The sequence below is a fragment of the Petaurus breviceps genome, unplaced genomic scaffold (genome assembly GCF_028583685.1).
Source record: "Petaurus breviceps papuanus isolate PSGF00001 unplaced genomic scaffold, PetGlider_PUasm1.0 181, whole genome shotgun sequence".
Lineage (NCBI taxonomy): Eukaryota > Metazoa > Chordata > Mammalia > Diprotodontia > Petauridae > Petaurus > Petaurus breviceps.
Genome location: NW_027185784.1, coordinates 13834011 through 13849689, shown reverse-complemented (window position 1 = coordinate 13849689; position 15679 = coordinate 13834011). Strand labels below are relative to the sequence as shown.

General features: G+C 40.3%; 1 protein-coding gene across 2 annotated transcripts in view; it reads right to left on the bottom strand.

The window, feature by feature from the left end:
• Positions 1–15679, bottom strand: part of MKLN1 (muskelin 1) — a 305308-nt gene that overhangs the window by 261903 nt on the left and 27726 nt on the right. Inside the window, exons 2-3 of one of the 2 annotated variants that reach the window (XM_069087238.1) lie at positions 4842–4936; positions 1789–1890 (exon numbers count right to left, since the gene is read on the bottom strand). In XM_069087238.1, the coding sequence (XP_068943339.1) occupies positions 1789–1888 (100 nt within the window). In that variant the 5' untranslated portion in view covers positions 1889–1890; positions 4842–4936. Of the gene's footprint in view, positions 1–1788; positions 1891–4841; positions 4937–15679 lie in introns of those variants that run through there. The other variant, XM_069087241.1, reaches the window with a different exon arrangement.

Sequence of the window (15679 nt, the reverse complement as noted above, 5' to 3'; positions counted from 1 at the left end):
ACAGAGGCAGACAAGGAGGGAGAGAGAGGCAGAGAAGAGAGACAGAGGTAGACAAGGGGACAGACAGATAGACAGTCAGAGAGAGACAGAGACAGGGAGAGAGAAACGGAGAGGCAGAGACAGAAAGAGAAGAAACCAACAAAGTAAAATCTTCACAGGAAATGAAAGGAAAAAACAGCACAAGTGTGCGTGATCAACCCCTTTGCCACCAAACTGAGGCCCAGGCATCAGCTTTATAGTTGGGAGAAGTTTAGGGCTACCTTTGGAGAGAAGGAAATTCATTAGGGACCCTCTCAACCAGCTTCAATTTTTATTCTATTGGATTTCTCCCTCTGTTCCCGCTCTAGGCCCTTTCAAAGCAGCCCCATCAGCTGGGGACAGGAGATACTTGGAACCTGTTTCCTCCAATAGAGACTATAAGAACCACTCCAGCTTTAGGGCTAAAAGTACTTCCTGAAGGAATCCATTTGGTTGTTTTGGAGTCATTCTTGAGTGGAAACCATTAGTTTCTCTGCTTCAAGAATTCTGCAGCTTCCAAAATTGAGAAGCAACTAGGTGGCTCAGTAGATAGAGTGCTAGACCTGGAGTCAGGAAGATCTGAGTTCAAATTCAGCCTCAGATACTTACTAGCTGTGTGACCCTGGGTAAGTCATTTAACTTTATTTTCCTCATCTGTAAAATGGGAATAATAATAGCTCCTACCTCTAAGGGTTGCTATGAGCATCGACTGAAAAATAATTATAATTGTAAAGCACTTAGTGCAGTGCCTGCCACATAGTAAATGCTCTATAAATGTTAGGCATCATTAAAGGAAATTTGGAATTTGCTGCAGGCAGAGCACAATTTCAATGCATTCTGTCACAACTCTTTGTCTTTGGTATGTCCTCTCTGGCCCTCCACCCTACAATTCTAACTCCAGGCTGGACTCCTCAGGCAATCACGAAGGGCCCCAGAAGCACCCTTAGTGAAGGTGATAGTAAGGGCTCTACTAGGGTCTTCAGCCACTTGACAAGAAGCCCAGGAGCCTTTCTAATAGGAAAGGGTACGGAAGGAAACAACAGCAATAACAACAACAAAAGAAAAGAGAAGAAATAAAGCAAAAGGAATCTTATAATACAATGAAGAAATACTGTGGGATAAGAGAAGACCAAGATAAAACCCCAGGACAGAATAATATTGAGATAACTACAATCAGAAATCCAAGAAAAAATGGAATGACTAAAAAGTCTACATAAGACCAGAAAAGAAAACTGATAGAAGAGATAAGCTTAGAATAGAAGATAGAAAACCTTAGCAAACAGTGGGATACCTCACAAAAGAATGGAATAAACAGAACTCAAAAAATAATTAATACAAGAAGAAGTAACAGAATAAAGTCATAAGGCAGAAAAACTGGAAGAATTTGGGAGAGATCTACTTTCAAAAACAACTGACCTAGAAAATAGGATTTGGAGAGAAAACATAAGAAATGGAGGACTCCCAGAAAAGGACACTGAAATAAAAAACGTGAACACAATATTTCAGTGAATCATAAAAGAAAATTGCTTAGAAGTATTGGAACTGGAGGGGAAAGTACTGGTAAAATCCACGGGTTACAATCAGAGAGAGGTGAAATTGTGACTACCAAATTCCCTAACTCCTAAATCAGAGCAAAAAATATTTCAAGAGGCTAGGATGGGACAGATCACATACAAAGGGTCCCCGGTTCAACTAGCCACGATAAGACATTAATACCAATAAGGGGAAGTTACTCTGCAAAAGTAGGGAATTTAAAAAAATGCTTCTTACCAAAGTCAGTCTCTTTCAAGCATTCTTCTTTACAAAAAACTAGAGCTGTGCAAAGTCTTCTTTCAAAGGAATCCAGTGAAAAGTATACAAACTGGAACATCTCTGAAAGACCAAGGGATTGATGAACAAGTGTTTGCGCACTGAGAAGAACACTGCTCCTTCAAGCCCCGCCATGCTAAGGGTCCATGAAGGGGAAAATAAGGAAATGTTCCTGCATAATTCCTCCTGATTCTTTTACTGAGCAACACGAAATATGTTTGAAAAAACTGGGGTGTTGGAAAAATATAAAAGTGAATGTGTTACATTTCAGAATGGATATTAATAGGCAGTTTGTAAACGGAAGCTACACCTAGTGCTGTTGAGTTGTTTCAGTCATGTCCGATTCTTTGTGACCCCATTTGGGTTTTCTTGGCAAAGATACTGCAGTGATTTGTCATTTCCTTCTCCAGCTCATTTTACAGATGAGGAAATGGAGGCAAACAGGGTTAAGTGACTTGCCCAGGGTCACACAGCTAGTAAGTGTCTGAGGCTGGATTTGAACTCAGGAAAATGAGTCTTTGTGACTCCAGGCCTGGCACTTTATTCACTGAGTCACCTAGCTGCCCCAATACCTAGGGCATGACTATCAATTAAATCAGTAAGAGGTTAGTTTTTAAAAATCAGTTGGCTTTGGATGCAGAAGAACATCAGCACCCGAGATAAAATTTTAATACTCTGATAACTTATCCTTGTAGTCAACTCCTATCCCCAGTAGGATGATTTCCCTATGCCCAGCTGAATCAGGACTAAGTTCTGCTCTTTGTAGCAGGAAAAATGTACTATCACTTCCCTATGGGAAAAAATTTCATCCTTAGAAATGGGGTCATCACTCTGTGTCCTCCTTCTAATGATGGGACTTCTAGACCAAGCTCAGTAATCCTCAGGAGAATAATTGGAAGTTGGCTGCATAATAAAACCTCATTAATTTGTACTCTACTAATATAGAATCTAAGGTAATTTGACCTGAGTTTGAGCTAAAGTTTACCTGTGCCTTATATGTGGAGGGGGAAAATTAGTAATCAAATGGTTAGTTCTAAATGAGAATGGAGAAGTGGTCAGATTTAACCTGCTTCAGAGAACAAACTGTTTTTAAGCCTCCTGTGCAAGAAATGGTGCTAATTATAAATGAGTCATTGATTCATCATTGTAATCTCTGTTAGTAACAATGTACTACCAGTTACTTTCCATTACTGTATGCCTTTGAAAGTAATGAAAACAGCACTTCTCTACGCATATTCTATTATTTAGATTTTCACCAGCACTTAGCACAGTGTCTGGCACATAGTAGCCTCTTATTAAGTTTTTATTCATTGATTTACTCCTTCAGACTATCTTCTGGTCTTCCATTATTTAAAATTCATAAAGTTTATCAACATTGCTTTTTGAAAGTCTTTTTTTTTTTTAAACAGTGACTGTGTAGGACCTGCATTTATTTTCTGTGTGGCATCAGGGTCTTGCAAAAACTTGGTGGATTAGAATTCTGAAGACCTGGATCTAACCAGAACCTTTTCATTGACTTCTGGACTAGGCAGACCACAGATTATTGCACAGAAAAAGCTTTCTCACTTGTAAAATAATGAGGTTAGACAAAAATCACCCCTAAAGCACTTTCTAGCTCTAAACCTGCCTCAACTGCCATTTCCTCCCTTCCCCTTAAGAGAGAGCTTCAGTCCCACATTTCCACCTACCTGCTGATCCTGGATATCACACTGGCACCCCCAATTCAACATGTCTAAAACAAAATTGATCCTTATCACCCTCTTCCCCACGATCCATCAACTCTTACTGACTTCCCTATTTCTACTCGTGTTGCTACCGCTCTCCCAAACTCTAGGCCCTGCTATGACCTTAGAGCCTTTGTTTCCTCCTTTCCCACATACACCATCCACATCCTGTAAATTCTTCCTTGGCAATATTTCTTGCATCTGTCTCTGCCTTTCGACTGCCACTCCCATAGCCGTAGTTCATGCTCTTATCATCTCTAGCCAGATTGCAATAGCTTTCTAAGAACTCTTCCTGGCTCCATACTTTCTCTTCATCCAATTCATTTTATAGATTAATTCTCCTAAAAGTACTGTTTTGATTGTATCAATCTCCTGCTCAGAAATCTGTAGCTGCTCACTATGGCTTATGTTTGGAATTCAAAGCCCATTCTGCTCTTCTATCCTTAACCTATCTTTCCAGTTATATTGCTCGCTACTCCTTTACATAAAATTATAGAATCACATGATTTAAATTTAGAAAGGTCCTTAGAAATCATCCAGTTCAACCTCCTCTCTGTTCCAGCCAGCCTGAGCTATTCGCTATTCCTCAAATGTAAATATTAGATTATTACTTCCATACTTTTGCTCATTGAATTACTACTACCTGAATTGCTCTTCTGACCTCCTGCTACCTCCACCATCAGAAATCCTGTCCATCATCCCTACCCATCCTATAAGGCCCACCTCAAGCATTAATGCCAATCCAAACAAATCTAATCAATTATAACATTTTTTAAAGCATTTACCAGGTGCAAGGTACAGTCTAGGGAGGGATACAAGATTAAAAAAAAACAAACAGGCCCTTCCCTCAAAAAGCCTATGTTCCCCTCATGGTAGAATCTTCTACCTTATATTTTTTATCTCCTCAATGATGGCTTCCCTGATTCCCTTCACTTCTACAGATTCCCTTCCCTTATTGTACAGCTCTATAAAACTTCATTTTTATCTCTCATTTGTTGGTTTTTTTTTGTTCTTTTTATTAGAATTATTTGTATATCTCATCTCTTCTATTCAGTCAGAAGTTTTGTTCTTTTTATTAGAATTATTTGTATATCTCTTATCTCTCCTATTCAGTCATAAGCTCTTTGAAGACAAGGATAAGTTGGTTATCAGTCACAGTGCTTAGAACATAGTAGGTAGTATATTGCAAATGAATACTCTATGTCTTAGTAAAGAGTTTTTGATCAGATATCTCCATGTCTGTTTCTGTAAAGGGAGAAAAAGAAACACACATAGCCCCCACTGACTTACCTTATAGATTTAAAAATGATGCTGTATTTTCCAAGACTGGATTCTGTACCCATGAGAGCATTAGATCCCCGGCATTCTTGCTCTTGCTATAGCAACTGCAAAACAAAAATGTTGGCTCTTCTCAAAAGAGTGGAAGCAGCTCGCTAGGCAAAGAGAAGAGAATGAGGTGGCAAAAGGTGCCAGATTGCTGGTTCACCCTCTCAACCTTACTCTATGAGTTTTGCCACACATACTATACCCTCAGGGCAGTATTGTTGTTTCCATGGAAACTCATTTTGGGGAAGAAAAAAACCAACCTGTTATTCCACAGAGACCCCATTTGAAGGAGAAAGGTGATGATCTGACTTTGCAGATGGGTACCCTAAGTCTCCAATAGGAGGGGATAGGTGAAAGAACAGAACTTTTATATTAATTGGTGTCACATAAAGTATCATCAATCCAGAGCTGGAAAGGGCTCTGGGAGGTCAAGCACAGACTGTACATTTTACAGAAGAGGAAGCTACAGCACAGAGTGGTCAAGTGACCTGGCTGAGGTCACAGAGTTAGCAAATGTTTGTAGGGGGATTTGAATTCAGGTCTCTCTGACTTCAAGTTCAATGTCTTATCCATTATACCATAGTAGATGTACCAATCTGAAATACCTTATAAGTCATACATCTAAGTAATTGACTGCCACAACAAACCTGGGCTTTGTCATATCCATTTTTTTTTTCATATCCATTCTTTAGCATCATGGTGATAGAATAAATCTCATGATTACTTCTTCGACTGTTTTCCCATGTAAGCATGATCATTGTGTGTCTTTTGAAAGAGGAACAGAGAGGATATTGGACTCACAAATTCTATGCGATGCATGTGAATAATGGAATGACTGAGCCAGCCCCCAGCTTTCCCTATCTCTTTGTAGCTACCAATCATGAGGAAACCTGACTACAGAAAGCTCTTAAGCACTATGAGTTTCACTTATGATAGCTCTTGAGCTGTTTCATTCTTGAGAACAACAGTCTCCTACATATGTCTCCTGCCCAGAAACGACTTCTGTTTTTCTGTCACATGCCACCTACCCAGATAAGCCCAAGCATCACTCCCAAGATGAGTGATGGCTCTAATACAGTCCCTAGGAATTTTATGTAATCAACTAGTTTTTTAGTTCTCACTGATTTCCTGGAAGCTTCTATGAAACTTACATCGTCTAAATCTTGACCTACCATAAACTGCTGGGGTTTTTTCTTTCTACCCATGAACATGTAGCAGTAATTTGGTTGTCTGATGAGTAACACAGTGAAAATCCTTTCTTACTTGCAGGAGTAATTTTCCAGTTTTTTAAATCACTGAATGAATAAAAGGGGTTCGTGTTCCTTTTCCTTGGCAAACAATCTTCAGGGATAGTGGAGGAGTGCTAAAAACCAGGGGCGTCCACTATACCAATTATTCTTGACTCATCTTTTTTAGCCTCTGGTGTTAGTTTTGGGGTATTTAATGTGCTGCAGCTTTGCAGTCTGGATGACACTGAGGTCTTCAAACATCCTCCATTTATAAACATTTTGTAATCAAATACTTCAAAGAATTGACTGTGCATGGAAGATAACCCCTTAGTCCAGGGGCAGAGATGACTTCAGTTAGGTTCCTGGGGTCTCAATTCCTTCTTGGCACTAATCCAAGGAACTCTGGTCCTTGGGCTAGATTGGCTTTAACCACTAGCCACTTCTTAATATTAATGATCTTAAAACCCCAATTTGAGGGTCTTCATGGATCCTTATATTCAGGGACCTGTTGTATCTTGCTCAGTGATTATCTGTTGTCCCCCTTTTATTGCTGCACCTGGGTCTTGATATGCTCATCAAATGTGCAGATGATAAAAATTAGGAGAGATAGCTAACATGTTGAATAAACAAAATCAAAATCCAAAAAGGTCTTGACAGGCTAGAGAACATTGAGCCAAATCTAATAAGATGGAAGTTAATAGAGATAAATATAAGCCTTACACTTAGCTTCAGAAAATCAATTTTTCAAGCAGAGGGTAAGGGGTATATGTCTAGACAGTTAGCTTGGAAAAGATCTGGAGGTTTTAGTAGACCACAAACTCAATATGAGTCCAGTGTGATATGGCAGCAAAAAAAAAAAAGCTAATACAATCACAGTTTACACAGAAGAGCATAGTGTCCAGGATTGGGCATTGTGGATGGAGTGATGGAGTAAGAGTCAGGAAGATGTGAGTTCAGAACCTTCATCATACACTAGCTGTATGACCCTGGGCAAGTCACTAAACTTCTCTATGTCTTCATTTCCTCATCTGTAAAGTGAGTATAATAGTAGAATTTACCTCACAATGTTGTTGTAAGGCTCAAATGAGAAAACATTCTTAAAGATCTTTGCAAACCTTAAAGCACTATACAGGAAGGTGATAGTCCCAATGTACTCTCCTTGGTCAGACCACATTCAGAAAAGAAGCTGGAGAGCACCCAGAGGAAGCCAACCAGAATGGTAAAGTACATAGTGTTCAGGCCATAGAAAGAACAGTTGAAGAAATGAGGAAATGTTTAGCCTAGAGAAGAGAAGAGAGGAACATGGTAGCTGTCTTTAAAATGCAAAGTACTACAACAGGGAAGAGGGATAAAACTTGTCTTGCTTGGCACCAGTGGACAGAGCTAAAAGGAGTGGATAGAAGTTATAGAAAGACTGGCTTGGGCTTGATATAAGGAGAAACTTCCTAATAATTTTTGTTGCTTAGTCATGCCTGACTTCATAACCCTATTTGGTGTTTTCTTGGCAAAGATACTGGAGTGATTTGCGCTTTCCTTCTCCAGTCCATTTTACAGATGAGGAAACTGATGCAAATAGGGTTAAATGATTTGCCCAGGGTCATACAGCTAGTAAGTCCCTGAGGCAGGATTTGAACTCAGATCTTCCTGATGCCAGGCCTGGTGCTCTATCTAATGCACCACCTAGTTGCCCTAAAAATTAGAGCTATTAGAGCTATCCAAAAGTGGAATGGGTTGCCTTAAGAGGCAATGGGTTGTCCATTGTTAGAAGTCTTGAAGTAGAGACTGACCATTTGTCATGCTGTGGAATGCTGTGGGAGGGATTCTTAGTCAAGTCTAAGGACCCTTCCAAATCTGAAATTCTCTGGTGCTTGGTCTTATCAACCCCACTACCAATGTACATTTTTAAAGGATTTATTTCTCAGGAAAATTGTAGTATGCAGAAATATCAAATATTGAGTTTCAGGAAATGAAGGATATGTATAAATCAAAGGTATCTAGCAGAGACTGGGAAGTATCCAGGGACATACCAGAGTCAGCTCAAACCAGCTTATCTAACGTTAAATTTCCAGTGTGAGCATTTACACCTGGGAAACCAGCAAATGCTATAAAGCAAAACTTGATCTATTGTTTTCTTGGTTGTCTAGACTTAACAAAGTGATACAGAAAATGTTAATAATGCAAATTAAATTTAAACATCTATCCTGGGTACATTTCTCTTTTTTCAGAGAGTCAGTTGTTAAACATTTACCAGCACACTCAGGTCTGCTCTCTAGCTCAGATTTTTTGAAGGATGAACTTGGTCCCATATTTCTCTAGTCCTCTCAGCCTGAGAAATAGTACAGGGTAGCAGAAAGAAGACCAGAGCTGTGATCAGAGGACTTGGGTTCAAATCCCCCTCTTTTTATTACTAGTTCTGTTATTTTGGATATATCACTTCCTTCTCTCTGGGACCCAATTTCCTCGTGTGTAAAATGAGGAAGTTGAACCTTAGAAATCATCTAATCCCTTTTGGCTGTAAATCCTATGATCTCTTGTTACGACATACTTCCCCTTTCTCTTGTATACTGGCCTCCCACAAAAATAGCATTTTTCTTTTCAGAATTCTTTAATATTGATTTGAGATTGGAATATCTTTGTATTCTAGATCAAATTCATTGGCCCATTTTATAATTCCAGACTCACTCTCAGACATTCAATAAGTCTCTAGTGTCCCATCATTATTGCTGTGTTGCTAACTAGAGATTTCCACCCCCTCCTCATCTACTATCATCATTACCAGTGAGCATTTCTTAGGATCATAGAGCTGAGAGACCTTCTAGACAAGCCCCCTTCATTTCTTAGATAGGAAAGGAAACTGAGACCCAGAGAAGTTAAGTAATATATGCCCATGATCATACAGGTACTAAAGTACTAAGCATCAGAGTTGGGATTTGAGTCCAGCTAGGTAGCACAATGAGTAAAGCACCAGCTCTGGAGTCAGGAGAACTTGAATTAAAAACTGCCTTCAGATACTTATTAGCTGTATGACCCTGAGCAAGTCACTTAACCCTGTTTGCCTCAGTTTCCTCATCTATCAAATGAGCTGGAGAAGCAAATGGCAAACCACTCCAGTATCTTTGCCAACAAAACCCCATATGGGGACATGGAGAGTAGGGACAAGACTGAAAATAAACAACAACAAAACCTCTGGCTAAGTAATGTGCAACAGCCCTGGGGATACAAATACAAAGAATTAAATAATTCTTACTCACAAGGAACTTACATTCTAATGGGGGACAAGGAAAAGAACTCATGAGAAATGTTGTTAGAATTGTTCCCCCATCACTCAGCAAATGATTCAGCCTGACACCCAGTTCTTCCCTAAAATTCATGTAAAAAAAAATCTCTTTGGATAACTTTTCTCACACTGCCACCATCCAATCCACTGCTTGAAATTGACTAAAAGACAATAAGAGTATTATTTGAATTTTTTTAATCTGGGAAGACACAATTTTTATAAAAAACCTGTCCCCATAAAGGAATTTTCCTTTGTACAAACTGTCCCTAAGTTGTAATTCACAGTAAAAAGCTGCTTTCTTTAAATCTCACTGAGGAAAAAAACATGGCCAAACTTAGTAGACCAAGCAAGCAGCCTCACTCCCAGGGTTTATACTGTTCAAAAGCAGAAAAATTTTATATACATATATATGTGTGTTTCTAACATTTTAATTTTTTGTTATGAACTTGACAGTTAACAACAATAACAAATGTTTCCATATACAAAACTAGAAAAAGAGGATTGCATTATGAAACCATAAATCTACTATGTACAGCTTGGTTTTTTTTAAAGTATGTATCAAATTTAACATAGTAGGACCAACCCTATATCCTGGTCTGTGTCTCCCAATGAACTTTCTTCAGCTCTCTACTACATATTTTAAGTTAATCTAATTATATCTATTTAATAATTAATTTAATGAATAATAATTAATATTCATTGATACTATCTTCCTTCTTTTATTTTTTCATCATTATCATTACTCTCCTCACTTCCCACCCCCCTTGCAAACTTCTACCCACAGATAAAAGCTCTTCATTACAACAAGTATAATCAAGGAAAAGAAATGTAACATGTTGGCTGTGTCTGGAAATAAGTCTCATTCTATAACTATAGTACATCACCTTTCTCTCTGCCAAGAGCTGGGAAGAATGCTTCATCATCAAGTCTTCCAGAATTGTGGGTGATCAGAGTGCTCAAGTATCTTGGAATTATCTTCCTTTACAATGTGGTAATCAACATATAAACTGTTCTCCTGGCTCTTCTTTCTGTATTAGTTTCTCCAAATTTATCCTTTTCACCATTTCTTACAGCACAAAAATGATCCATGCATTCATATACCATAATTTGTTCCACTACTTCCCAATTGATGAGCATTTTTTCCCATTACTTTGCTACAATAAAGGGTGCTGCCATCAATATGTTTGTACATATAGGTCCTGTTCCTCTGTCTTTGATATCTTTGAGATATAGGCCTAGTAGTAGCAATGTTGGGTTAAAGGGTAAAGATGGTATAGTGACTTTGGGCCTATATTTCCAGATTACTTTCAAGATTCACAGCTCCACCAACAATGTATTGGTATGTTGATCTTCCTGGGATCCCTCCAATGATAGCTCACCATATTTATCAGTCTTACACTGTTTTAATTTGGGTTTCTTATTTGGAGCATTTTTATAGGGTAGTCTTCTAGTTAGGATAAGTCCTCTTTCCTCTCATAGGCTGATCCTAAAGTCAGCTCTCACCCCTAGCCTTGACCCAGAGAGGCCTCAGGGACAAAAACAACCTTTTCCTAAGTCTGGGGTGGGGACTTGGGGGGGGGGGGGCGAGAAGTAGAGAAGGAAGGAGGGGTAGAAAGAGCAGCCCTTTAGGGAAAGGTGCCACAGGATAGGAATGGACCTGCTGAAAGCCTGGGAGAGGGAGGGGGAGGTTCCAGCAAAAACTGTAAACTCAGAAACCCAATGTCCCAGTGACAAAGGGACACACTCTTCCAGTTATCGCTTCACTAAGATGCCTGCACGTCCCTCACTGGACCCCAAAGCCTGCCAAGGAGAAAAAGGGCAGTAACTTCATGAAGCAATAACAAGGACTGCCTGAGCCTCCTGACCCGTCACTGTTTCCATTGCCTTTTGTTTTCAAGTATCATTCCCCTCACTTGTATCTCAGATTCCTTAGAGCTTTGGAAAATCTACAACTGTTCTGCACTGTGACATCACCCAAGGAGCCATCTGACACACCCAGGCCTCCTGAAGCAGGAAGCACACTCACAGAACTTTTTAACTGATGGTCTTCCATTATTTTGGCCACAGACCACAGCCCTCATCCCTTACCCAGTCCTTCTTCATTTCTCAGCCTTGGATTTCTGAGCAAGCATCATGTAGTGGATTGGGAAGACACATGCTCTTTGACCCTTATCATTTTTCCTTTTTGCAAATTCATCTCAGTGGGTGGGTTTCTCCACTAAACACAACTTGGTGCTGTTATCTTTTATCTTGGTCAATAGGTTACTGGAATCATAAATTTTGAGCTAGAAAGTACCTTGGAAGTCATCTAGAGCAATGCCCTCATTTTACACATATGGAAACCAAGGCCTAGAGAGATGGTAGAATCAGATTTAATGTTGGCCTCAGAAACTATCTAGAGTGACAGAAGAGGAAACTGAAATCCAGAGATGATTAAGTGATTTACTCAAGGTTGGCAATAAGTAACAGAACTAAGAAGCTAACCTGGTTCCTTTGACTCTAAATCCAGAGACCTAGAAAGAGCTTTTCCTACATCACATTATATTTTATGGTCCTTTCCAACTCTAAAATTCACTGTGTTTTACCCATTCTTCTCATCCTATTCTTGTGCCTTTCTTACCCTAGAAGTACCATCTTAAATGTGTCCCTCTGGAGGTGACTTTTGATTTTATGGAACCATATCCCCATGACATCATTTCAATCCTATCTTTCAGAGGATAAGCAAATATGATAAAAAAAAAATTAGTGGAATTCTGCCTTTAAATTACATGGGATGCTTACAATTTTCATTATTTTTATTTACTTATATGTCATATCATGACTGATCAAATATAAGGCCAGTCTCAGATTACCTGGCATTTTTTGTTAAGATTGAAATAAACAAAAACAGTGCCAATGACCAGAAATTCCAGTTTAATTTTGATAATACTGCTGCCTTAAAAAAAAAAAGACATGGTATCTAGATCTAGAGGGGTGATTGACCCAATGTACCCAACTCTGGTGAGATCATACCCAGAGTATGTGTTCAGTCCTGGGTGCCACGTTTTAGGGAGGACATTGACCAGCTGGAGAGCATCCAGAGAAGGTCAACCAGGATGGTAAAGGGCCATAAGAGCATGCCAAATGAGCACCTGCTGAAAGAAGTAGGGATGTTTGGCCTAGAGAAGACTCAGGGGGCACCTAATAGCTGTCTTCAAGTATCTGAAGGGCTGTCATATAGAAAAGGGATTATACTTGTTTTTTTCTTTAGCCCCAGAGGGCACAACTAGGAGCAATGGGTGGAAGCTGTAGAGATAAATTTAGTCTTGATGGAGGAAAAACCTTCCTAGCTGTTGGAGCTATTTCAAAGAGACACGTCTGCTTCCAGCGGTAGTGACTTTCCACTCATTGGGCATCTTCAGACAGAGACTGAATGAGCACTTGTCTGGTATATTGTAGAAGGAGTTTTTGTTCAGGTACAGATTGGACTAACTGGTTTCTGAAGCCCCCTGAGATTCTGTGACTCAGTGATGTACTCTCTCATCATCTGTAACATGGGAGGGTAGAATCAATAATCTTTGAGGTTCTTTCCAGCCCAGTATCTATGGTCCTGGTAACAGCTCTGCCTCTGCCAGTCCCCAGTTCAGCCAATCTTTCAGGAAAACCGTGAGTGACTCAGTTGATGATTCGTTAGTTGCTGGAAAGGAGTGGCATCCTGATAGAAAACCGTTGTTTAGGATGGTGATATATTTCTGTATTTCCAGATGACGCATTTCTTTGTTATAACTTCTTGTGAATGCCATTTTTCATTAAATGTCTCCAGAGTCATGACTGTGATTCCAAACCATGTTTTCCTTAAAACAAAAAACCCTGTAGTTCTTTGCTATATAAAGATGCTACTGATACCAATCACTGTGTCTGATCTGGTCCTCAGGTGGGAAGAGGAGTAGGCAAGGACAAGTGGAGCTGGGCTTGTGCTGAAAGGAACAAGCTTGCAGGGCAGGTCTGATCAGAAGGGCCATTAAGTGAGTAAACAAGCTTGGCAAGCCAGAAAGAAGGCAATCAACAGATCAGTGGGGTTGGACCGAAGGCACAGGCAAAGTCCAAGGCTACTAAGTCCCAAACAGAGAGGCCAAAAATTCAAGGGGTTAAGCAGAAAGTTATGACTAGAGTTCACAAGGGGAGGAGAAGGGAATAAGCATCTATATAGAGTCAGACACTAATGTTATCTCACTTGACCCTCAGAACAACCTTTTGAGGTAGGTGCTATTATGATCCTCCTTTTACAGTGAGGAAATTCAAGTAAAGTGACTTTCCCAGGGTCACACAGTTCGTGAGTGTCTGAGGTCAAGATTCCTGATTCCAGGCCCAGTGCTCTATACACTCCTCAGCACCAAGCTCACAAACCGTGGGGTGTTCATAGTGTTCACTAGGCAATATTCCTCTGCTAGTCTGTGAGCGCTACATGGCAGGCTCTTTGTCTTTTTTAATCTTTGTCTTTTAATCTTAATGTCTTTGTATTTCCTGTAGCAGCTGGCATTGTACTTTGCACACAGCAAACCCATAATACATATTTGTTGAAGTTAAAGCCTGAAGTTAAGAGCTAGGGAATGTCCCTATACTTTAGGAAGCCAGGGCAACTGAGCTTTAGGGTCAGCGAGGCAGCAGCCCAAGGCAGTAGCCCCCAAGCTTTCATTAGCCCATCTTCCCCTCTAAGTCTGCCCACAGACAGCAGATTAAAGAAGGCAGAAGCAGGAATTTTGGAAGGCTGCTTGTTCTGCTGGCCTATTTTACTGCTGCTGCAGAGCTCATCTTGGAAGGAGGGACAGAAGCAGTGAATCATGTGAGCCTTTTTAATGGCAGAACAGTGTGGCTTCAGGGGTCTGTTATTACTGGGTGACTTGTCCTGTGTGTTTTTGTATTTCACCTTGTGTGTGTGTGGTGTGTGTGTGTCCCCTGGGAAATCAAGTGATTTGCTATCATAGCTATGCTATGAGTTGCCTTAACAGAGAACACAAAAAGAATGACTATCACAGTCAGCAAAAGGTTTCTCTTTGACAGCACCTCTACCTTCTGAACCTTTTTGCTTTTTCTTGGGTATGCTTGTGTTAGAGGTTTGGGGACTCTGGCAAGGGATCAGAACCAGACACACATCAGGAAACAACACAGGAAATAATTAGGTTGCCAGAACCTGATGTGACATGGTGATATTTACCTTACTTTCGGTCCAGCTTGAATCAGTGAGACTCAAGAGGTATATGAGTTCTCTCAGGGCATGCTATACTGCAGGGAGAACCAGGTTAGGAATCAGGAAGACACCGATTCAGGTCCTGCCTCGGACACTTACTAGCTGTGTGACCATGGGAAAGGCTTCTCTGAGCCTCACTTTGCTCATCTGTAAAATGGGGACAATAGTTCCTGTACTTGCCTCACAGGGTTGCTGTGGGGAACAAACAAAACATCCCACAACCTGAAAGGGTTACATGCATGCCAGCTATCATGATTAATAAAGACAACAACAACAATAATAATATTAGATTCTGCCTCAGAAGACATGAACTATAGAGACCTCTGGTGTTTGGCAAATCATCAGTTGGTAGCAATCAAAAAGTCCTAACTCCTTCTGTTAACCTTTATTTACCCACAACAACAAAAAAGAAATACATGGAAAAGAGATCACCCAGGACTCTCATGATTTCCATAGTTTGGTGCCAAATTGATCTAGATATGCTTAAAACTAGGGCAGAGGGCAAACAAGCCCTATCCAAAGATCAAGTCACAGATCAGCTGCGCTGTTGTGCTAGGGAGCCCATCAATAGCAGACCCAAGATGCTGATCCCAGGCCGCTGGTCTGGTCTGTATTCCCCATTCTTCCCTTCACGTAGGATGTCAGTCTTTACTGTACACTCACAGCATACCTTTGCCTGTGCTCTTCTGTTACATCTGGGTCTCTGAAGACCTGCTTCTCTGGACTCTGCCCTTTGCCTATTCCCTTCAGAGTCTTGCATGTAGATATTTACTACGTGTTTGTTGAATTAAGTCAAATAGAATCCTCCGGTATTGGCCCTAACACATCTACCCAGACCATGAATCCTTAAAGCTGTAACCTGAGTTTCACTGCCTTGATTCACTGTACCCAGGTACCTTGCATTTCTACATGAATCCCTTGGCTATACTCCCTTGCCTCTGGGCTGCACTATTTATTTTCCAGGACATGCTGAACTAGCCTAGCTTCCAGTTCTGACCCATCCTGTGCAGGCTACTTCCAGCACCGCTGGCACCAGAGACCTGCATCAGTGAGAAGGACAACAAGGCTC